Raw genomic sequence first — 22356 nt, 5'->3', positions numbered from 1 at the left:
TATACCAAAGGTTGACAAAATGGGTTGAAGAGAATAAACTCCTTAATATTATCCAAGCCGGCTTCCGAGCAGGATTATCTACAATAGACCATATATTTGCTCTTACAAGCATATTAAAGAATTGTTTTGAAAAGAAAAAGAAAATTTACGCCTTTCGTTGATTTTCAGGCGGCATTTGACACGGTGAACAGAGACTCTTCAATATATAAATTATCTACTTTGGGTTTATCCACTAAATTTCTAAATCTGTACAAACTCCTTATAACTGGCACCTCTGCTGCAGTCTGGAATGGAAATTCGATGTCTGACTTTTTTAATACAACATATGGTGTTCCTCAAGGATGTGGATTGAGTCCAATTATGTTTTCACTATTTATTGACGATGTATCTAAAGATTTTCCGGGTGGAGTCATTGTCGGTGATACACTTATAAAGATGCTTTTATACGCGGATGACATTGTTATTTTGGCTGATAACCCCACATCTTAACAGCTTCAAATTAATAAACTCATAAGATTTTGTGATTTGTGGGATCTCAAAATTGACGCCACAAAGTCAAAAATAATAATTTTTGAAAGTACTCAGCGAAGAAGAGCTCCCAATGAAAAATGGTTTTTAGATCGCGAACCGTTAGAAATAGTATCTCAATACAAATACTTAGGTTTTCTAATAACATATAACCTCGATCTCCGCCCTCATGTTAAAGAAAAATGTATTGCTGCCAAAACAGCAATAAATCTCATGTGGAGTAAATTCTTTTGCAATAAATATGTCGATACTACTGCCAAGTTTAGAGTATTTGATGCAACTATAAGAAAGTGCCTTTGTTACGCAGATCAAGTTTTTGGCTATCGAAACATGGAGGAATTCGAAGTTGTTCAACGTTTCTTTTTCAAATGCATTTTCAAACTAGCTAGTTTAACTCCAACGTATGCTATCCACGTAGAAACCGGTATAGCACAAATATTCCTAGGCAATTTAAAAACAAATGCGGACTATATTGTTAAAGTTATGAATAGAAATGATACAAACCATCACAAAAAAATAATGCAATACGCACTCAGATCTCAATTATCGCCTTTTAAAGAATGGTACGAATTGGCTAATCAGCATTGCTTTAATCTAAATCTTAATAATACACCTCTAGCCGATTGGCAAAAAATTTTCTATAAATGCATAGTAAAGATAGATGACTCTCTTTATTTACAGTGTTTGCATAGAGCTCAAACTTCTAGCACTAGACTCATATACAAAACGCCTAAACCACACATTCTACAGAAGTAATTGTTTTAACGAAAAATTATCTATAAAGCAAATAAGCCTTATTTTTAATGCAAGAACTGAGATGCTGAATTTAAACTATAAGCCACGTAGAGTAGACCTTGATCCAAAATGTACTTTGTGCAACCGTAATGAAATTGAGGATGTGTACCACTTCTTAGCTGTTTGTCCAATGTTACAGGAAATTAGAAGGCTTAACTTTTCACAAAACCTTCTAACACTTGAATATACAAAGCAACTCTTAAATGGTAATCTATATTGGAAACCCCTATGCTCCTATATTAGTCATGCTTTAGGTTACCGTAACAGTTTTATATATGTAGGTATTAATTACATATTACAAATGTAAACTCGAAATAAGTCAATTCAGGCAGACGGCAACATTTGCCATGCTTTTATTCTTAGCTATTAAAAGATTGTTCATTTATCGAGAACAATAAAGAATTTGTAATAACAATAAATAATTTTTTTTTATACTGTCGAACTATGTTAATAAATGATAATTCAATTTCTTTCAATTCAATTTCTTTATTGTAAACAATACACTATGACAATGTCTTTTATAGTATTTGTACTTTAGTTGAACAATTAAAGTGCTGTTTGATTCTATATACAATAAGATAATTCTTAGGCTTCTAAAAATATTTTTTTTTTTTTTTAATAATACATATAAGACTTTTCCTCTCTTCTTCTTTAATATTTCCCCCTTAACATCCTAGTTGTTCGAAAAATGTTTAAAAACCTCGGTCTTGAAACTTACTGCATCCGTTATCCTCTTAATGCTTATTATTTGTTCTTGACGATGTACAGAACTCAATTTTTTCATAAAGGTACTCAGGTGTTCTTGTGCGAATAATTCTGTGGAGAAAGATACAAATACGGAAATTTACGTATTCGACCATAGTGGACTTAAGAATTTTTTTGCTGAAAGCAGAGATATGGTCATATCGGCGAATACCATAAACGTGGCGAGTCATGTCATTAAGCGCCACACGTAGTTTGTATTCAGATAAAGAATTCAGTTTCGGATACACGACTTCAGAAAAGGAAATGATTGGTACGAGTAGAGTTCTCATAAGACGAAGTTTTGTTTCTTGAGGAGTAAAAGAATTAGATACCCATAGTTTTCTTAAAGTTCCGTAAATACGTGCAATGACATAATTTATATGGTCTCTGCAAGAGAGATCCCTAGAGATTTTGAATCCAAGACTGGTCACAGAATCTACAAAACTAACATGGGCACTATTTAAAGTAATCGAAGGTAGATCTCTATGGTTGTATGTCTTCTTAGAAATTAGTAGGGCTTGACTTTTATTGGGATTGAGCACTAGACCATTTTCCTTAGCCCAGTTAGAAATTCTCTCAAGATCTTCATTAACGCGAAAGACAAGATCCTCTATTAAACCGATTCTACGTGAGAGATAAATTTGTATATCGTCTGCATATAGATGAAAAGAGACGTGCTCACAAACCGAAGGCAAATCGTTGATAAAGGCACAAAACAAAATTGGCCCCAGAATAGAGCCTTGTGGCACGCCCATCTTCAAGTACGTATGTGCTGAAAAATTGTTTCCAACACATACACGCTGAGTTCTGTTACACAAATAACTACCAATGAGACGAACAGCTGAATTCGAAAAACCAAAGTAGTGCTCAAGTTTTTGACAAAGAACTCGATGATCAACTTTGTCAAAAGCCTTCGAGAAGTCCAATAGGCACAGTACTGAGATATTGTCTTTATCGTATTCGAGTCTTACATCCTCTAAGATCTTTACCAATGCTGTAGAGCAGGAATGGTTAGCTCTAAATCCAGATTGGTATGGAGAAAGCAATCTTTTGGACGTAAAATGGTCAATAATTTGTTTAGTAAGGATTTTTTCGAGAACTTTGGACATGCAAGGTAAAAGGCTTACTGGCCGGTAGTCGGCGAGTTCGGAAGGTGTGGGCTTTTTCGGAACAGGAGTTATCCTGGCTGCTTTCCACGCAATAGGAAACGTAGAAGTGACAATACAGTGATTAAAAACATGAATGAGAGTGTTAATCAAGCAGGGTAGGACAAGTTTCAAAAATCTTAGCGGAATACCGTCTTCGCCTATAGCCTCGGACCTCAAGGATTTAAAAGTTCGTATAATTTCGTCTTCAGTTACCGTCTCAAAGCAAAAATCGTTAACTCCATCATAAAGTAAGCCAGCCTTGGCTCAAAGCTAGTAGCTAATTGAAAACTAAGTCGTGGTCTGATATTTCATCAAAACATAATTGATCATTGAGAATAATGTTTGTTGGTTCAGATACAATAATGAGGTCAAGTAGGCTTGGGGAACAATTTGGAGCGTATCTAGTTGGGTATTTATTGATTACATTAAGACCTGAACCAGCAATAGCGTCAAGAAGTTGAAATGAAGTAGAGTCCCTTTTAAGTAGATCAACATTGAAGTCACCACAGACAATTATGTGTTCATATGATATAATGAAAGATTCTAGTGCTGTGAAGAAAGGAGTGAATGAACAGGTTCTTTTAGGGTTGTAGACACATGCTAGCAAACATTTTGTATTCGAATCAGAGATTTCTACTATAATGAATTCTATGCCATTATTATCTGACCTGGATAATATTTTACATTTTAGACTCGATCTACAATAAATTGCAACACCACCGCCCGTTATAGAAGTGACCCTATCATTCCGTATTAGGGTGTAGTTACTTAAATTACGAATGTGGTCAGGAATTTCAGGATCAAACCAGGTCTCACTCACACAAATAACATCTACTTTTGTACCATCGAAAACAGTTTTTATGTAGTCAAATTTTTGATCATTCAAACTTCTAGCATTAAAGTGGCATACCTTAAAACCAGACCTCGCTTTAGATAAATAATTCAACACTAGTTGTGCGGATTTGAACTCAGCATTGCCATATACAGCATCATAAAACTGACATTAAAATATATATAATAAAGTTAATAGAGTTGTATCTATTTACTATTCGGAAAAAAATCATAAAAATTACTTAAAATACAGGCCGCCACATGGGATGATCCCCTTAACATGATTTTTTCAATGCAGACTCTCAAAGGGTTATTTTTTTAAAGACATCCTTATAATTAAACTTCCAAATTTTTGCATATACATAGGTACAAAGTTCCTATTGAACTTCACAGTAACGCAAATGTTTTTAAAAAAATTTATGGAAAGAAATTCTTTATGACGCGTGGAAAAAAACAATTGAAAAAATAATTAAAAAAAAAAGTGTTACATCTGTTAAACATTTCGCTATCCATTATCTCTTTTTTATATTGTTTTTTTCCATTCAGATATACTTTAGTAGTTATTGTCATACTTTAACAATACTGAGTCATTGCAAAAAGGTTAAAAACCTAATAAAACAAGAATTATTATCTTTAGTTGTTGCAAACAATTTTAAATTATTCTGGACCTAGGTATGGAAAGGCCTTAAAGCATGATAAATTTTATCTTTTTTTTCACTTTCATTACTATACAAATTTAATCGTTTTTCAGCTTTAACTTTTTTATGAATGGATTTTGTGCTTTGCTGTCGATTTAAAAAGCCATAAATCAAATAATTCCCCATGTTGTGAATCTTTTAAAATTTATAACTCATCAAGTAATAATGATTTCAATTATTAGCGGAACTAATAGGAAATACAAATAACATCGATTTAATTATTTAAAGTATAGGTTTACGTTGCAAGACTATGAGCCCGTTATTTGTGTGGCTAAATTCTGAATTAAACTGACTAAACTCTTTATACAAACATAAAATTGTAATCAAATTAAAACAAATTTCTTCAATGAATTTCAATTTAATTATTCAACAAGTGCCGGAATCTCTATTAATTTATTACAGCCAACGTTGATGACTGCTGAAATTGGGTTCAAATGAAGTTTGGCATTCCATTAAAATAACTCACGTTTCCCTGACTCTCTATTAATTCACATATTTTGCCGAAAATAGATAACCTTTAATATCTCGCATTCCCGCACAAGAAGCTCCCACCCAATAAAGACGAGGCTTTTTCGAGGTTCACAGTTCTACCCACATTTCAAGTATTTCACAACCCAAAGACAATTCATCCCCTTTCAAATGGAAGATTCTATCATATCACAAAAACGACGACACAAAACATCACTAGAGGGTTGCTTGCGTCAGCACAAAGTTTTGCAAAACACCTACGTTATGTTTTCTAGATCAACCCTCTCACTGTACAGTGTGCATGCATAGCAAGCAAAAGAATAGATGACACTTAAACATGGTTTACTTACCCACAAATAATAATTCCAAAGCACTGAACTAGAGCTGGATAAAAATTGTCCATCGAAACCGATGGTGTTTCCGATTCTTGTCCGTCTGTTGTCAGTAATGACACTGAATTCATGGTCGAGTTTTCTGCCATACTTCTCTTTTTTAACGTTGATTAAAGAAATAAAAACCAAATATTTGCAAAAGCAAAAAATAAAAAGAGTATAAATTTGTTTGTTTGTACAGCAGATGCAAGTAAACACTGTTATCGGTTATAAAGTGTTCGTTTGGGTCTTGTGACTGGTATTCTTATTTTTTTTTGTTTAATTTTGAGAGTAAAGATATTATGTATTTACTTGACCATTGTTGTTGTTTGAATAAAAGTCTTAGTTATAAAAATGCGACATTGATTTTATATTCACCGCCAAATAAAAAAGGTTTTTGTTTTTTCTTAACTTCAAGGACGAAAGTGATTGTTTTGCAATAAATTTACAATTATGTTTTCTTTTCGAATAAATAAAATTTCTTTCTTTTCTGCTTACATTTTGGGTGAATATGGAAAATAACCTTGAATATGGTCAAGGGTTATTTTTTTAAAGGAAGCACTTTTTTCACTTTCACTATCATTTTTTTTTTAATTAGTTGTTGATGTTGAGATGGATTGTTTGGAGATATTAAGAATTGGTGTATTATTTAGGGAGTTTGTTATTTTTCGGAGGGGATTTAAGTTTTTAAAAGAAAAATAGAATGAAAAGTAGTAAATTAATCGATTAAAGAAAAGCGCTTCACGAAATTGCGAATAAAAAATGATGAATGACAACCAAGAAATTTTGTTATGGGTTTATATGGGCGAATTTCCAATGTTTGACATTTGTTGACAGAAACAAACATGGTAGGAAAAATGAGAACAGTTTAGTTGTGTAAGGGTGGGTGATGTGAAAAAGAGTGTGTTCGACTACTTTCTGAACTGAGTTATTTTGTGAGTGGTTTTAATAAAATTATAAAGTTTTACTTTAAAAGGAAATGTTGATGTTTTTTTTCAGTTTTAAAACATATATGCAAACATAAATTTAAAGCTTTGAAAAAACGTACACTATATCAAAAAATTGTTCGTAAAGGTTATTTTTCCAAATAATAGCTAAGGTATTTAAAGAAAAACTGATTTTCAACCATTCTTTTTTCATGTTTGGTATTGTTTATTATATGAGGATTAACAACAAAACAAAATTACAAACTTCATGAAAAAAATGCAACAAATAAGCAAAGTAATAAATCAAAGGTCAAAAAATTGCACGCACAGTGATAAAAAACTTAATTATGTATATAAATATGTAAGTTTTAGTAGCGAAATTTTGTTCCGATCTTCCAATATAACGGCTTTTAACTGGTTTTATTACTTATTTTTGATTCTCGGACTTATTTTTGGTTTCTTCCTAAATTATCCCAAAGATGCTCAATGGGATTAACGTCTGGGGATTGTGGAGGATGAGCCAATTGAGATTTAACATAATAGAGAAGCCACTCCCTTACTATCCTTGATGAATGTTTAGGATCGTTGTCTTGCACAAGTAAAATGTCGTCTTTAAGGCCAATTTTTAAAGCGCTGGCTTTCAAATTTTCCTTTAAAATTTTGAAATATTTGTTTTTATGCATTTTTGTTTCAATAAAAACTAAATTTCCCACACCATTGGACCCCAAAGCTCCCCAGACCATAACATTTCCACCTCCATGTTTTACCGCCGTTGATTGCAAATTCTTCACATCTAATGCTCTGTTTGGTTTCCTCCACACAAATCTGCGACCGTCCGACCCAAAGACATTAAACCTGCTCCCGTCAAGGTATAACACAGTCTACCAAAAATCATCTGATTTCGAAACGTATGCATTTGCATAGTTCAAGCGTATTAAAACGTTTCCTTTTGAAATATAGAGATTTTTTATACCGTGTGACCATTATATCCCTTTGAATGCAGAAAGTTTTGAACAGTTTGAGGGTTAAGTCATATTCCATCATTTGCTTGAACGTCAGCTATTTTAGAAGCACTTAAACTTGGGATCAACCTTTAGGCTAGGCGCGCACATGCAACTTTTAGTTTCGAAACTGTTTGGTTTCTAATCTGAGCACTATAGACTTATACGAGAGTCCGCGCACATGCAGAAACCATTCGGTCGCCCATTCGAGCAACTTTTTAGTTTGTGTTTTGACACAAACTAAACGATCGCCTCAAACCAATTCCTTAGTTTGTGTCACAAGGAATTAAAGGTAACTGCGCGCACATTCAACTAAATTGTTGAATAATTTTCTTTAAGTGCAAGAGAGAAAAAAAATTAGTCAATGTTTTCCTTTCACAAAAAATTCTGAGGGAAGAGTACCACCTTACATCTAAATTTCACTAGTTTTCTCTTTCATACATTGATTGCGAAAATTTATTAGTTGCTTAAACCCATAAAAAATGTCTGTATCCTACTATGATACACGTAACTGCGCGCACATGCAACTAAATAGTTTCTTTCGTATGTTTGTATTAGAGAATTTCAGTGGAATGATTCTTTAAAGTGTGACGAGGTTAGTAGGATACTTCCAGATGCGCAGAATAATATATCCTTCTCGTAAGTTTGTTCTCATAATTCAATTTACTACTTTTTAAACGTCAAATGTATTTATGTACTGAAAGGCGTTGGTAAATATAATTTGTATCTCAAAACAAAACATTTTTTAATTTTGTTCTTATTTTCAGATTATTATGTTCTTCAATCATATCGAAGTGCGTCATCGTTTACAAAATGCAATAAAGCGTAATCCCTCATCAAACGGCACAATTATTTCAAATGGAATTTTGCCCCTTATAAATGGGAATGTTAAGAGTAAAACAACGCTGTCGCCGTCGAATGATATTAACCAGAATGAAAATATATACAATAAAGAGTAACATACACAATACTGCAATAGAAAAGCAGCCACAGGAGCAGCAGTATCAGTAAGACGATCCTAATCGGTGCAAATCTTCATTTGAAGAGGTTCCTCTACACACAGCCTGCCTAAGATGTCATGGATTTTATTGGGCTACATCAATTAATTGATGTGTGACCCAAAAGTCGCGAAAAAAATACTCGAGAGGTAAGATGACGATTTGAATCGATTTGAAATCCACGAACTGACTGAGTCTGAAATTCTATTTGTTTTCAGGGTTATGTTGCGCTTTACGATGTCTTCGAGAGCTTCTATTCACGCTATGTCTATCGGAGAGCTCGAGATTGCTGGAATCCACCGATATGCAGTGTCCATGGGGCGGAGGTAACCCTCAAGGATCTCATAATCAAGGGCTACGGTTAGACATTCGAGTTCACTGGAACAGAAACACGATGTCTGAACCTGAAGTACAACTACTTGGGAAAAGAATCATGCATCGATTATACTTGGCATTCGATTGTCAGGAGCCACAACAAAAGTATCCAAACACAATGACATGAAAGATCTGGACAGTGTTCTGCGACAATGTACAATTAATGGTGAGCCAAAATAGGCAAACTATGGAAAAAAAATGTTGATTATTGTCGAAGGTGTTTTCAGTATGGAGGGTTTGATTGTCCGATTGCCTGCGGTAAAATAAGAAAGAAGAAATACAAAGTTTATTTGTATTTGGAAGCGGCACATAGTGTGGGAGCGATCCGACTAAATGGTCGCGGTATTATCGACCATTCTAATGAGCTTTGGCAGTGCTGGCAATTAAATTGATGAAATAAGTGATTCAGTAGGCCTAAATTATTTACGTTAACCACGAGATCTTAATATGATTACTTATTAAGTTAAAGGAATAAATAAATAAAAATAAATAAAGGAATAAGTTCATTTTATGATTCATTATTTAAGAATGTCATTTATTTGAGTTATGGGAAGGTATAAGCATAAAGTTAGTTACTGAAGATCTATTATATTTGTATCACTAAAAATAAATACATAAGTAAAGAAAAATTAAAAGATGTTTTATTTTCATTGAAAAAAATTAGCATCCATCAAAAATGGCAGTGTTAAAAAAGTGTTGGCAACCGAAAGGAAACCAAAAAAAGGAAAATCGCAGTCATCCAGTAGCCACAATTTTTTTGGGGGCATTTTGTTTTGTGCCAATTTGTAAAAATTAATTTCCAGAAATTTGTATTCCAACAATACATCTACTCTTTTCTTTCATAAGCAAAAGAATAGGACAGATTTGAAACAATTTCGTTTCGTGTATATGAGATAGAAAAAGTGAATAATGTTTCCTGTGTATTGGTTTATTTCGTTGATTGCTTTTGAAGTTGCTTATGTGCGCGATGTTTGGGCAACTAACGATCAAACTATTTGGTTTCGAAAAAGTTGCATGTGCGCGCCTAGCCTTATATATACAAGTGATGTAAATTTCTGTTTTACACAACCACCTAAGGACATTTAAATATATTGGTTATCTAGTTTATCATATTTGTTTATGTTCACAATTTTGACACTTCATTAAATTGTGTAGATTGGATTCATTAAATTAATTTTAATTTCTCTTAATATTAATTATTAAATACTAAATAGGACTAAAATAAAATGATAAATGGCCAGTTGTACCTATCATTGGTTTTTAAAAATAACAGATTTAAAGCGAATATGAAAGTTGAACTTATTATGTTTGGCATAAAAATAAAACTCAAGAATAAAAAGCTCGCTTCTTTAAAAATAACTTTATTTAACAAAGAATATTCGTCTTAGTAAATGTTTAATGTTTAATGCTTTAAATGATCAACTCTTACTTAGAACGCTTGATTTTAATCAATGGCAGAAAATTTCAATGATCACTATAACCAACCTGTCAAAAAAATCCAATAAAAAGTTTTAATGATAAAAACCAACGAAGGCAATAACTTGCGCCTTAAATGAGTTACATATCAACAACGCCTTAGAGGTAATTGATTTTCTTTTGGTTATACCTCCGACACATTCCTGTTCAATATATTCAGGCATTTGACGTTTCTCCTAAAAGTTTTGACTTTTAAGTTTTGATTGGTTTTAAAAATTTGTCACTTGGAATATTTGCCGGAAAATTTATTAATTTCAAAATAATTGAATACAAAAACATGGCAACAGAAACTCCATCTCCAAATGCCAGCACAATACATCTCAACAAGAAATGGACCAATTTGAGAAAAATCCTGGAACGTCCTAGGCCATTTTGCAAGGCTGACTTTACTCCGTCTGCAGATAATCTCGAGTTTTTATTGAATACTTGTAAAATTCTGGTCATAGGTAAGGAATATACCAACAAAGTTGTTCCCATTTGTAAATTAAAATAAGAAAACTTTGTAAAGGTGCTGGAGGCTTAGGTTGTGAATTGCTAAAAGATCTGGCCCTTATGGGATGTGGTGATATTCATGTCATCGATATGGACACCATTGATCTCTCAAATCTAAATAGACAATTCCTTTTTCGACGCAAGGACATTGGTTCATCAAAAGCGGAATGTGCTGCAAATTTTATAAATGCCAGGTAAATTGTAGGATCTCGTAGTTTAGGTTTTTTTTTCTTGACAGTCTTTTAGAATTCCCACTTGCAAGGTTACTCCACACTTTGCTAAAATCCAAGACTTCGACGAGTCATTCTATCAACAATTCCACATTGTTGTTTGTGGACTTGATTCCATTGTAGCCCGAAGGTGGATCAATGGCATGTTGATTGCTATGTTAGGCTATGAAGATGACGGATCTATCGATCCTTCTACCATCATTCCCATGATCGATGGTGGGACTGAGGGTTTCAAAGGAAATGCCCGTGTCATTTTGCCAGGCTACACTGCATGCATTGAATGCACTCTGGGTCTATTCCCGCCACAGGTTAACTATCCCCTGTGCACGATTGCAAATACTCCTCGACTGCCAGAGCACTGTATCGAGTATGTGAAAATCATTCAATGGGAAAAGGAAAATCCATTCGATGTTCCACTGGATGGGGATGATCCACAACACATTTCGTGGATCTACGAACGAGCATTAGAAAGGGCTCAACAATTTAATATATCTGGAGTCACTTATCGGTGAGATAAGTTTAAGTTCTTATTCAAAGGAAGAATTTTGTAAAGTTACTTTTTTTAGACTGGTTCAGGGAGTTGTAAAGCATATTATTCCGGCAGTAGCTAGTACAAATGCTATTATTGCTGCTGCTTGCGCAACTGAGGTAATTATTTATGCTTAAACCGACATTTAAAAAATTAATGTATATGTCTTCTCGCTTATAGGTCTTCAAACTTACCACTAGTTGTTATGACAGCATGAAGAATTACATGGTTTTCAATGACTTGGCCGGAATCTACACTTTCACGTATGAAGCTGAAAAAAATGATAATTGTTTGTCATGCAGTAATGTGCCTCAAAAGGTTTTGGTTGATGATCCAAATACAACTACTCTAGAGGACTTCATCAAAATGCTGTGTGAGAGTCCAACTTATCAAATGAAAAATCCAGGTTAAGAAAATAGGACGATATTAACTCTGCAATATTTGTATAGCTTTTAGTTTTTCATTTTGCAGGAATTACTGCTTTTATCGATGGTAAGAATAAAACTCTTTACATGTCGACTGTTAAAAGTATCGAAGAACGAACTCGAGGGAATTTAACTCAGTCATTGTCTGAACTTGGTTTGCGCGATGGCCAAGAACTGATGGTTGCTGATTCTACAACACCAAATGCGATTACATTGAAACTCAAATACACTTATAATGAAATCGAAATGAATTAATAAAATGTTGGAAATTTTGTAAGAAAATTAAAAGATAAATAATTTATGAAAAGTCTGTTTTTGGTGATTTCGTTTTCGTTAAAGCTTTGTTTAAAAAAATATGATTTAAAATCACGAAACGAAATATGAACCAGCATAAAAGTGTTCAAATATTTGTTTCACCCTGATGTAATGGTTGGGCTAATCTTCTAAGTCCGATAGCAAGACAATAAAAATAGCTACAATTTATCTTCTTTGAAGACTTGTAGCAACTATATAGTTTGGAGTTGATCTATGTAGATCGGATTAAAAGGAATCCCGATTTATTCGGGAAAATATGGTTCAATACAAGGTGTAATGGTCATCTTCTGATGAGCCCAACCATCACATCGGGGCGAAACGCACATATGAACACTTTTATCCTGGTTTATATTTTTTTTTTGATTTTAAATCATATTTATTAAAATAAACGGTGTTTAGGAAAAAAATTACTTATTTCATATTGAGTCTTCGAAAACACGGAAAGTCTCGGTTACCATATCCAGCCTTGAGTCATATCCTACAGATTTAGCCGCAAACTTTATTTAACCAGAAATTGTGCCGCAGAGAACAAGTCAAGTGTGAATGGCAATGGATTGATGACACTCTTAAGGGAACTAAACGATTATATGCCTATAAATATAATCCTCAGGGTGTAAAAGGGATTGGGAATCCCAGAGCAGTTAAAATGTTTAACTGATGATAGTAAAGCTAGAAGCCGATTTGTTGGCGTCCTCTGCACAGATCGTGGTTCCAGAAAAAAAAAATAGATCGTTATTTTAATACAACATTAAAGCTCAACCCAAAAATACGCATATATATATTTTACAATAAAACAAATTACAAAAACGAAGATTTAACGTCTTCTCTTATTCACTTATTTCATCAATGACTGGAACATTTTGTAATTCAGAACACTTTCTTTTCCACAAAGATAGCTGAAACAATTTTGTTAAAAATGTTAATTGTAGTTTGTTATGTCATGTACCAACCTGTTCCTTAAGAATTTTCTCTTTGGCAGCAGCTCGAGTAAGTAAGATTTTAGCCTTTTCCAAAAGCTGTGTTTTTTTAAAGAGTTGATCTTTTATAAAACGAACTTCATCATTTGTAGATGCTTCTAGCTACAAATTAAAATAAAGTATTTAAGGTTTTATTTTATAGTAAAATATGAAAACTCTTACACGACCCTTGTTTCCACAATTTTGGCATCTAGCTTTTAGCTGAAGTTCTATTTGTAGAGCTGAAATTTTGTCTAGAGATTCTGTGTACATACTTTGAAGTCTTGTTAGTTCCGTCGGAGCTTCTTTGGCCTGCATGGAAGATTTTAAAATTTACTTCTCTAAGAAGAAGAACTTAATACCAACCCTCATGTCGATTGGCCTCGATCCCTCTTTTAAGTATCTATTTTCTGCTCTTAGCTTTTCAATGATACTCCTCAAAGAAAGTATTGTCTGTTCAGCTTGACCGGGCGCATACTTTCTGTCTTGCTTCGGTTCGAAGTTCAATTGTCGTCTAGCCTCGGCTTGTGCTAGTTCTTCCTTCAGAGCAATTATGTAACTAGGAAAACAAAAAAACTGTATCATTCTCATTTACTAGTCCATTGAGAAAAGAAACTTACTCTTCCAGGTGTTTTAACCGTTTTTGCATCCTTTCGCCAGAATCGCCTTGGCGCAGCATATCATTGTCAAGTTGTAGTTGAAGATTTCTAGCTTCTAGCCGTATATTTTGGGCTTCAATAGCCGAATATTTCTCTTGGATTTTTTCCAGTTCAGTAGTTAGAGCATTACTTCCTTTTCCCTCCATTTCCATGGCTATAATCTTCCTCTGTTGCATCTCTATTCTCGCCTTCAAAGCCTCAATCAATTCATTGTGGTTACCACCAAGAAAATGCATCCCTCTTGCTGGACTACTACTATCACTGCCACCAGTATAGGTCTCTGGAGTCTCAGATGGAGTATACTTGGTGCCTTGAAGATTCGGACATGATGGTGTACGACAACATTTTAAAGCATTCGGGGCTTTTCCCACTCTAGACTCGAGAACTTGTTTGTCTTTTTCCAAACGAGCTATCGTCGTTCTAGCTGAATGCAATAAAGCCTTTTGCTTTTCTAGCGCAGTTTCTGTCTCTTCAAATTTAGTTTTGTATTTTTCAGCAGTTTGCTGCCATCGTTTTTGCTTTTCCCAAAGGCCAACTTCATTATTACTCTTCGCCCGCTTAGCATCGATAACCACTTGTTGGCGTTTAATTTGAAGTTGTGCCTCCTCAAGTTCAGTTTCCAATTGGCATACTTTCTTCTGAAGATTTTCAGTTTTCAAGCGAGCATTGAGTTCGGTTTTTATAGAAACCACTGGTCGCTTGATCAATTGATTTCGGAGAGAATTGTTCAAGTCTCGAGCTTGTTTTTCTCTTTGATTGAGATTGTTAAGCTGGCGACGTAAGGCTTCCAGCTGTGCCTGATAGATTTTGTTTGTGGCTTCAGAACGTGTAAGACTGGCTGCAAGTTGAGATATTTGATCTGCTGAATAGGTAGATGAATCGTTGAAAAACCGCTGTTGATCATCCTGTGGATATAAGTTTAAAAGGCTTAATTGGAACTCAAATAAATTGTTTGTAGGTATGACCTCTTCCTGAATCAGAAATTTAAAAATAAGGCCAAATTTCAAAAAAATATTTACATGAAAATTGCTGAGAGTGTCCATCAAATCATTGATGTGTTTATCTTTTTCCTCCAATAGAATTCTCAGCTGTTCGATTTCAGAATTAGCTCCACAATCAGTCTTCTCCTTTTCTTTACAAAGATGAAGCCTAAACGTAATCGAAATAATAAATTATATCCAATTTTGTATCTAGAACATTTAACACAAATTTACTTCTCTTTTAATAAAATAATTTCCTCTTCCTTAACTCTCAAAGAATTTTCCCAATATTTCTCTTTGTTCTTTAATTCCATTGACAAATCTCTTGTAACTTCCGTAGCCTTCTTTTCTGAAAGCTCACTCACAGCATCATCATTAAACATTTCCTCAATCTTTTCATCTGAAATTTCCTGTAAACTATTATCACCATTGTCATCAGTACCTGTTACACCAATTTCAAGCTTTTCTTTTTCAGATCCTCGAAAAGCTTGTATTTTACTTTTCAGTTCTAGAATTTCTTCATCTTTGGCTCTGATATTTTCATTAAAATCCTTCATTGTTTTTTGAAGGGACTCAATAGTCTTTTCATATTTAGCACAAGCTTCGTCGTTTTCGGTTCGTTCGGAAGTCAATAGTTCCTGGTATTTGGTTATGGATTTGTCCTTCTCCGAAAGAAGAGTGTGGAAAGACAATATGGTTTTCTAAAAAAAAAAACAAGAAATTTATAATGGATAACAAGTTTAAGGATCAAATCTTACCTCAATAATTCCAATTTGGGTGCTTTCTTTCTCCTCTGGGTTATTTGATTTTGACTTTTGCAGTTGCAGCTTCTCTTCCTGATCTTTAAACTTTTTGTCCATCTCTTCTATATTTTTTGAATATTCAATGATCCTATAATAGTTGTGATATTTTTAACATTTTTTCTCATAATTGATAACTTGAATTACCTCAACTCAGCCTTTTCCAATTCGATTTTCCTTTCTTCAGCTAATGAAACCGATTCGGATAACTTTTTCTCTAAATCTTGAACTTTTTCGGTAGATTCTAAGGGTTGTTGCTGTTTTGGTGACGCTTGCGGTGAAGTCTGTACCGCTTGGGAATCCTTTTTACCTTCCGGATTCTTGGTAGGTGAAGTCTGGACTGCCTGAGTTGCTAAATCTGGTGCTGTGACCTCCTTTATTGGTGATGTCTGAACACCTTGAGATCCCAGGAGCGGCTTATCTGCATTCTCTGGTTTTTCAATAGTCGTTCTGATAGGAGACGTCTGCTTATTTGCCATATCAATTGGATTTGTCTGAGCCTCTGAATGAGTGACTTCCACTTCTACTTTTTCTTTCTTTGGAGTGTCTATAGGCGAGAGGTTTTTATCAACCTTTGGAATAACTGGGATATTACTCTGTCTTTCATCATCAGGTTCAGTGTTTGTGCTTGAATCGTTAAGTTCTAAGAAAAAAAATATTTTCTCAAGAAGAAATGAAAAATAAAGGTTGGTAGCCTACCAATAGCTTCAGTTTGAGTTAATTGTTCAATAAACTCTGCTGTTTGATGTTCTTTACCAAACAAAGCCTCTATTGTCTTCCAATGCTCATCTTCCTTAACAATTGATAGACACAGTTTATCAATTTCAATTTGAAGTGCTATATTCCTATCATTCAATGTCTGAACTTGATCTTCAAAATATTTGGCTTTTGTTTCAGTCTTAACAAGCTTTTTACCCAAAAAGAAAATAAGTTATTAAAATAGTTTTGATTATTTTCAATGTTGATTTCTTACTTTTATCATATCTTGAGAATTGTTGTCTGTTTCGTTTGAACTTTGTATTTTGGAAGCTAAAATTTGATCAATCTGCATCGAAATTTGATTTTGCATTTTAAGTTCTTCATCTCGAAGACGCTTTGTAAATTTGGAATATGCATAAATAAAGTTCGATACAAATATCAATGGAGTGAATTTAAAGTACTTTTGGCGTAAGTTCATCAAGGATTTCTGAAGAAACCTGCAAATAAGGAAATCTTAGTTTCCATGGATCTGTTAGTCCATGGGATTGGAAAAAGCTTACTTTTGTTTGATTTCGTTGTTCTTCATTATATTTTGGAAGTTCTGTTTAAGATCTTCAATCTCTTTTACTTTTGCTTTGTAGTCGCTCCTTAAAGTATCTTCATTCTTTTTATGTTTTTCTTTCTCGAATTGAAGTGAAATTATTTCTTTTCTCGCTACAAAAGACTTTCTGGTCTTGAGATCTTCAATACAAAAATAATTAAACTTACCGCTATCCAAATCACGTTGAGTCTTTGCTATCAAGAATTTATCCTCATTAGAACTCTGTAGATCGGCAACTAGATGACGAAGATTTATGTGGTTATCTGTGATTTCAGTAAGAAGTTTTTGCTGGGACATCACCTAACAATTAAGGAAATCTTTCAATGCTGAAGTACCACATTATACTCGAGTATTTCACCTACCTGTTCATTTGAAATCTCAAGCAAACCCTCTAAGTGCTCGCATTTAGTTTGAAGATCCTTCTTAGCTCCAACAAGTTCTATCTTCTGCTTTTGAAATTCTTCATATTCTTCAATAGTAAGAAAATCTATCTCAAGATTTTCCTGAATAATCCCATAATCAGCACAAATTGCATCGATTTTAATATCAGGAACCTTTCCTGACAAAATCTGATCCATTAGAAAAGCTAATTGTGATTGCAAGCCAAAAAGTGTTTTCTGCATTTCCCCATACTCTTCTGGATTGCAAATAGAATTCTTCTTCTTCAGCTCTTCGTTTTCTGATTTAAAACGGTTTATATCAATCTTGCGATCGTTAACTTGTTTTTTGAGTTCAGCTATCAAAGCCATATTTCTCATTTCCGATGCTTTAGTTTCATTTAGTATTCGATCAAAGTCATCCTTAAGAAAATCAAAAGTTTTGATTTTTGAATTCAATTGAATTTCTAAGCTAGCAATTTTTTCAACCAATACTGAGCAATACTTGGTAACGTCGCTATCCGAAGCATTCATCTGAGATGAGAGTTCTTCGAATTGAACTTGAAAAACTTGTAAACGCTGAATCTCCTGCTGTAGAGATCGATTCTTTTCAAGAGTTTTCAAGAATTCTTTCTTCATCGATTCGTGTTCAATGTCAGCTTCAACAATGACTGGATAAAGTGATTGATCCAATGTCATATTAGGAGTCGTTGGTCTTGTGGAGCTACTTATTGGATTTAATGGAAGTGATGGAATAGGACTACCTGCTAGTTCACCAGCTTCTCTAACTTCATCGATTGATTCGTTTTGGGATTGTTCACCATTCTCTGTTTGAGCAGCATTAATCTTCTCTCGCAAGGCATACTCACGTTCTTTTAGAGTTGCAATTTCGTTTTGAATCCGCATCACTGGATTATACACACTAACTTCCCTTCCAGTACCCAGAGAATTCAAGAGACGCTCCAGAATTTCACAATCAATTGTGATATGATCGGAAGTTTCTTTAAAAATGTCAATTTTAAGTTGATAATCATAGTGGATTATATGAGCTTTAACCTTACCATCATATTCTCTAATTCTTTCAAGAATATCTTGCATTCCAATTCGAAGGTTTTCATTCTCCTCAACAACATCATAATATTTAGTTTCCCACTCTTTTATAACATCTTGAATGATGATATCATTATCTGGAAGAACCTTTGAATCACAAGTTTATTTAAAAACACTGTGAAATTAAAATAAGAGTTAGAACTTACGGTGATACTTTTAAGACAGTTATCACAATAAATCTCCGGCCTTGGCTTAGATGGTGAATTTTCTGATATATATTGCTTTGGTGATAAAGGACCGGGTTGGGATTTTTGAAGTTCAATAAGTTGTTTCCTTAAAAAAAAGTGTTGAAATTGTAATAAAATGACATTGGACATAATTTTTAAGTTCTAACCTCAAATCACTCTTTTCAAGTTTCAATTGCAACCTCATTTCCTCTGATGCTCTCAATTTCAAGGTCAGTCTATCAATTTGCTTATCCTTACTTCTTTCTTTCGCAGCTCGATTCTTTGCTATTATAATAACATCATCTTCAATATTAAGTTTTTTCCTGAGCAGCAAATTCTCATCAGATATTTCGTGCATTGAATTAAGTTCAAAAACTAGTTCACGTATTTGTTTCTCTCGAGCTGATAACTTCTGTTCCAAGCTACCAATTTTCTTCAATGCATTCGGTAAACCGTCTTTGCCTTGTTGATAATTTTCTAGATCTCTAATAGCCTGGGATGCTTGTTTTGATTTTAACAAATTATCTTCTTCACATTTGTCAAGAAGTTCCGAAAGTTCTTGGCATCGTTTATTTGCTGCACTTAAGCTTTCTTCGATGCTCTCACAACACGAACGTGACTTTTTGGATTTCATTGAACGTTCATCCTCACGTTCGGAGGATATCTTGTTCATTAGATGTGTAGATGAAATCATCTCTTCAGCCATACTTTTGATTTTGGACTCCAACTTCTCTATAATTTTATCCCGAGCTTCAATTGCCTGAAATGAGACAGAAAACATTAAAAAAAAAAATTCAAAAGGGTTGAAGAAACTTACATGCATCATTCTTGTTGATTCCTCAGCACTTTCAGTTTCTCTCTCACTAATTTCAACTTCTTCTTGTAATGAAGCATCCTTAACGGTAATGAGTTTCGATTTGAGCTTTTTGATTTCTTTGTCCTTCTGACTAATTGCTAACTGCCATGATTTCGCTTTTGTCTCGAGTTGTTCAATAATGCTTTTCAAATCAGCTTCTGATTTTTCTCGTTCATCCTCCAAATAAGTTATATTTCCTTCTAATCTTGTTAGTTCTGCATTGAGTTCATTCACGCTATCCTTTAAAGCTTTATTTTCACCGTCCAGAAGAGCAACTTTAGAACTCAACTCCTGAACTTGAATTTTAGCTTGTTGATGGCGTTTTTCCAAGTCAATTATATCTTTCGATTGTTCAATGTTTGATACTTGAAGTGCCTTGAAAAAAAGATATAGATTAGTTTGTACAGAAGTTTCCCCTTGTAGATAATTAACCAAGTAAAACTACCTCGATTTCTCTTAATAGCCTCTTAATGTGCTTATTTTTCACATTGATGTTCTTGAGAAGTTCTTCTTGTCGATCTAACTCTGATAACGGATCCGATGAATCCTTATCACTTTCAGCTGAATGCATTGCTTCTGTTAATCTTTTCTGCAAGTGGTTTATTTCCTCGTTCATCTAAGAATGGTTTGTAACTTATAATTTGTCGGTAAAAAAAACTCACTACAAACCTCTTTTATCTTCATTTTGAAGGAACTTTTTTCTTCTTCCAATTTATTGACCATTTGTTGGAGTTTTTCATTTTCTTCCTGAGCTCGGTCACTACGGGAATCATCTTAAATCAAATAAGAATTTTATTTTAGAGTAAATCGAATAACTTTAAAAGTACACACCTCCACTGTCGGGTTGAGTTTTTGTTTCCAACTGCTCTTGTAAATTATCCACCTAGGAAAAGGATCAAATGTGAAAAAGATATTTCCGTAAAACAAAATTACGCACTTGTTCTCCTTTGTGTTTCATTATGGCCAAACAGACATAAAGAATTTTCCTCAAGTTCTTCCTAGGAACATCATCGATGTTTTTTATTCCAATAAGTGCATTAAATATTTCATCCTTTACTTCATCATTGAGATAATTTGGATCGAGTGCAATTATTTCAGAGAGATCCATTTTAATTTAAATCTCATTAATTTCCCTGGAGGAAAGTTCAAATGAAGGAAATACGAATGAAATTTTGTTTTGTTTTGAACTAAGGCCGAAAAATCCGTTGTTATAGAAACCACCCAATGTAAACAAAATTGTTTTTACTGAAGATTTCAACTGAACTCAACGAAGCTTGACGGTATTTTAAGGGTGGTGTTATATTATATTTCTTGTTGCGTCTACACTGTCAACAAGGGTTAAGTCTTTCTTGGTATGTCTACGTTAAAAAAAGCCTTAAGGCTTAACCTTGAGCTACAATATACCATTGATATAACTTCGCCCATCATTGAGATGATCTTCAAAAGTTGTATAAATCTGGTCTATATACCTCAGCGATGGAGGGATGTAAAGGTAGTTTTCATTCCCAAGGCGGGCAAATGCTCGCATGTCAACCCTAAGGACCTAAGACCTATTAGCCTATCATCTTTCATTCTCAAAACTCTGGAACGATTGATCGATATCCATATACGTAACAACATTGAGAAGAGACTATCAATGCCTCAGCATGCTTACTGCAAAGCCTTGCATACTCTGGTAAGAACTATCGAATACTCCCTAGAGAAAAAGGAATATCCTATGGTGGCCTTGTTGGATATTGAGGGCGCTTACAACAACGTTGACACATCCGCTATCACTTCTGCTATGACGACCTTAAACGTCGAATACTCAATCTGTGAGTTGATTAATCTTATGCTAAAAAGCAGGATAATCAACTCTAGTTTGGGAGATTTTTGCACAAAAAGGTCTGTCAGTAGAGGCACTCCGCAAGGTGGTGTTCTGTCCCCTCTCCTGTGGAACATAGTGGTTAACGAACTACTAATATCCCTTGAGAGGGAAGGCTACAGAGTGGTTGCGTATGCCGATGATGTTGCTATCGCCGTCACAGGGTAACATCCTAATACACTGAGAGACCTCCTCCAAAATGCACTCAATATGCTCACTAGATGGGCTGATCACTGCGGACTTAGTATCAATCCTCAAAAAACAGACCTCGTCCTTTTCACACGGAAATACAAGTTCCCAGTAATTGTACCTCTTTCAATAAAAGGTATACCACTAATTTTTACCAATGAAGCCAAATACCTTGGTCTGATATTGGACACAAAATTAAGTTGGAAATCCAATATACAGGAAAGAGTTAAAAAAGCTACAGCAGCTCTTTTCCTTTGCAAGAAAGCTATAGGAAGCAAATGGGGTTTCCAACCTCGCATAACCTAACTGGCTATACACATCGGTCATACGACCAATACTTATGTACGGGGTTACAGTATGGTAGACTGCACTGTAGAAAGTCACATACTACTACAAACTCAGCAGAGTCCAACGCACTGCATGTCTCTGCATAAGCGGGGCATTGAGAACCATACCCTCAGCAGCGTTAGAATCTCTCCTCCATCTGACACCCCTCGACATCTTCAGTAAACAAGTGGCAGCGAGTACAGCAATGGACCAACAACAATGTGGGGCACTTCATCATTTTGAACCTCTTTGGTTCTATACCAAAGTACATAGACTACACTATTCCTAAACCCCTATTTGGAAAAAACTTCCAGGTATCCATTCCATCCAGAGATGAATGGGAAGACAAAAAGCTCCTGGATAACAAAAGTATTCATTTTTATACAGATGGATCCAAGACAAATGAGGGAGTTGGTAGTGG

General features: G+C 34.3%; 3 protein-coding genes across 3 annotated transcripts in view; 1 reads left to right on the top strand and 2 right to left on the bottom strand.

The window, feature by feature from the left end:
- LOC129944118 (integral membrane protein GPR155) overlaps positions 1-6354 on the bottom strand; it is a 61351-nt gene extending 54997 nt beyond the window's left edge. The window contains exon 1 of the mRNA XM_056053311.1: positions 5563-6354. Coding sequence (XP_055909286.1) covers positions 5563-5693 — 131 coding nt within the window. The 5' untranslated portion in view covers positions 5694-6354. The remainder of the gene's footprint in view (positions 1-5562) is intronic.
- A 4188-nt stretch (positions 6355-10542) lies between these two features.
- On the top strand, positions 10543-12297 carry LOC129945519 (nedd8-activating enzyme E1 catalytic subunit). The gene is made up of 6 exons (XM_056055305.1): positions 10543-10805; positions 10868-11045; positions 11098-11589; positions 11648-11729; positions 11791-12016; positions 12082-12297. The coding sequence occupies exons 1-6, from the start codon at positions 10637-10639 to the stop codon at positions 12288-12290; spliced, it is 1356 nt and encodes a 451-aa protein (XP_055911280.1). The 5' UTR covers positions 10543-10636; the 3' UTR covers positions 12291-12297.
- Positions 12298-13091: 794 nt separating this feature from the next.
- On the bottom strand, positions 13092-20736 carry LOC129947489 (centrosomal protein cep290). Its single transcript, XM_056058066.1, has 22 exons — positions 20493-20736; positions 20387-20438; positions 20225-20328; positions 20001-20171; positions 19517-19930; positions 18867-19459; positions 18679-18805; positions 18484-18619; positions 17408-18423; positions 17213-17345; positions 17005-17158; positions 16719-16941; positions 16445-16652; positions 15893-16388; positions 15704-15836; positions 15180-15646; positions 14985-15114; positions 13927-14870; positions 13673-13865; positions 13490-13618; positions 13301-13429; positions 13092-13246 (listed from the first exon to the last, which is right to left on the bottom strand). Exons 1-22 carry the CDS (start codon positions 20661-20663, stop codon positions 13178-13180), a joined length of 6192 nt encoding a protein of 2063 aa, XP_055914041.1. The 5' UTR covers positions 20664-20736; the 3' UTR covers positions 13092-13177.
- Between the last annotated feature and the right edge of the window lie 1620 nt (positions 20737-22356).

Source organism: Eupeodes corollae, chromosome 2, assembly GCF_945859685.1.
Source record: "Eupeodes corollae chromosome 2, idEupCoro1.1, whole genome shotgun sequence".
NCBI classification, from domain to species: domain Eukaryota; kingdom Metazoa; phylum Arthropoda; class Insecta; order Diptera; family Syrphidae; genus Eupeodes; species Eupeodes corollae.
This window is presented reverse-complemented; position numbering and strand designations above follow the sequence as displayed.

What these genes read in the sequence shown, in the direction of transcription:
- LOC129945519 (XM_056055305.1), top strand. Translation starts at nt 10,637, where the DNA reads ATGGCAACAGAAACTCCATCTCCAAATGCCAGCACAATACATCTCAAC. An exon ending in ATATCTGGAGTCACTTATCG is followed by an intron (nt 11,590 to 11,647) that starts GTGAGATAAGTT and finishes TACTTTTTTTAG; the next exon opens with ACTGGTTCAGGGAGTTGTAA. An exon ending in TTATCAAATGAAAAATCCAG is followed by an intron (nt 12,017 to 12,081) that starts GTTAAGAAAATA and finishes TTCATTTTGCAG; the next exon opens with GAATTACTGCTTTTATCGAT.
- LOC129947489 (XM_056058066.1), bottom strand. Translation starts at nt 20,663, where the DNA reads ATGGATCTCTCTGAAATAATTGCACTCGATCCAAATTATCTCAATGAT. An exon ending in AAGAATTAGAGAATATGATG is followed by an intron (nt 18,424 to 18,483) that starts GTAAGGTTAAAG and finishes ACATTTTTAAAG; the next exon opens with AAACTTCCGATCATATCACA. An exon ending in AGAAAATTCTTAAGGAACAG is followed by an intron (nt 13,247 to 13,300) that starts GTTGGTACATGA and finishes AAATTGTTTCAG; the next exon opens with CTATCTTTGTGGAAAAGAAA.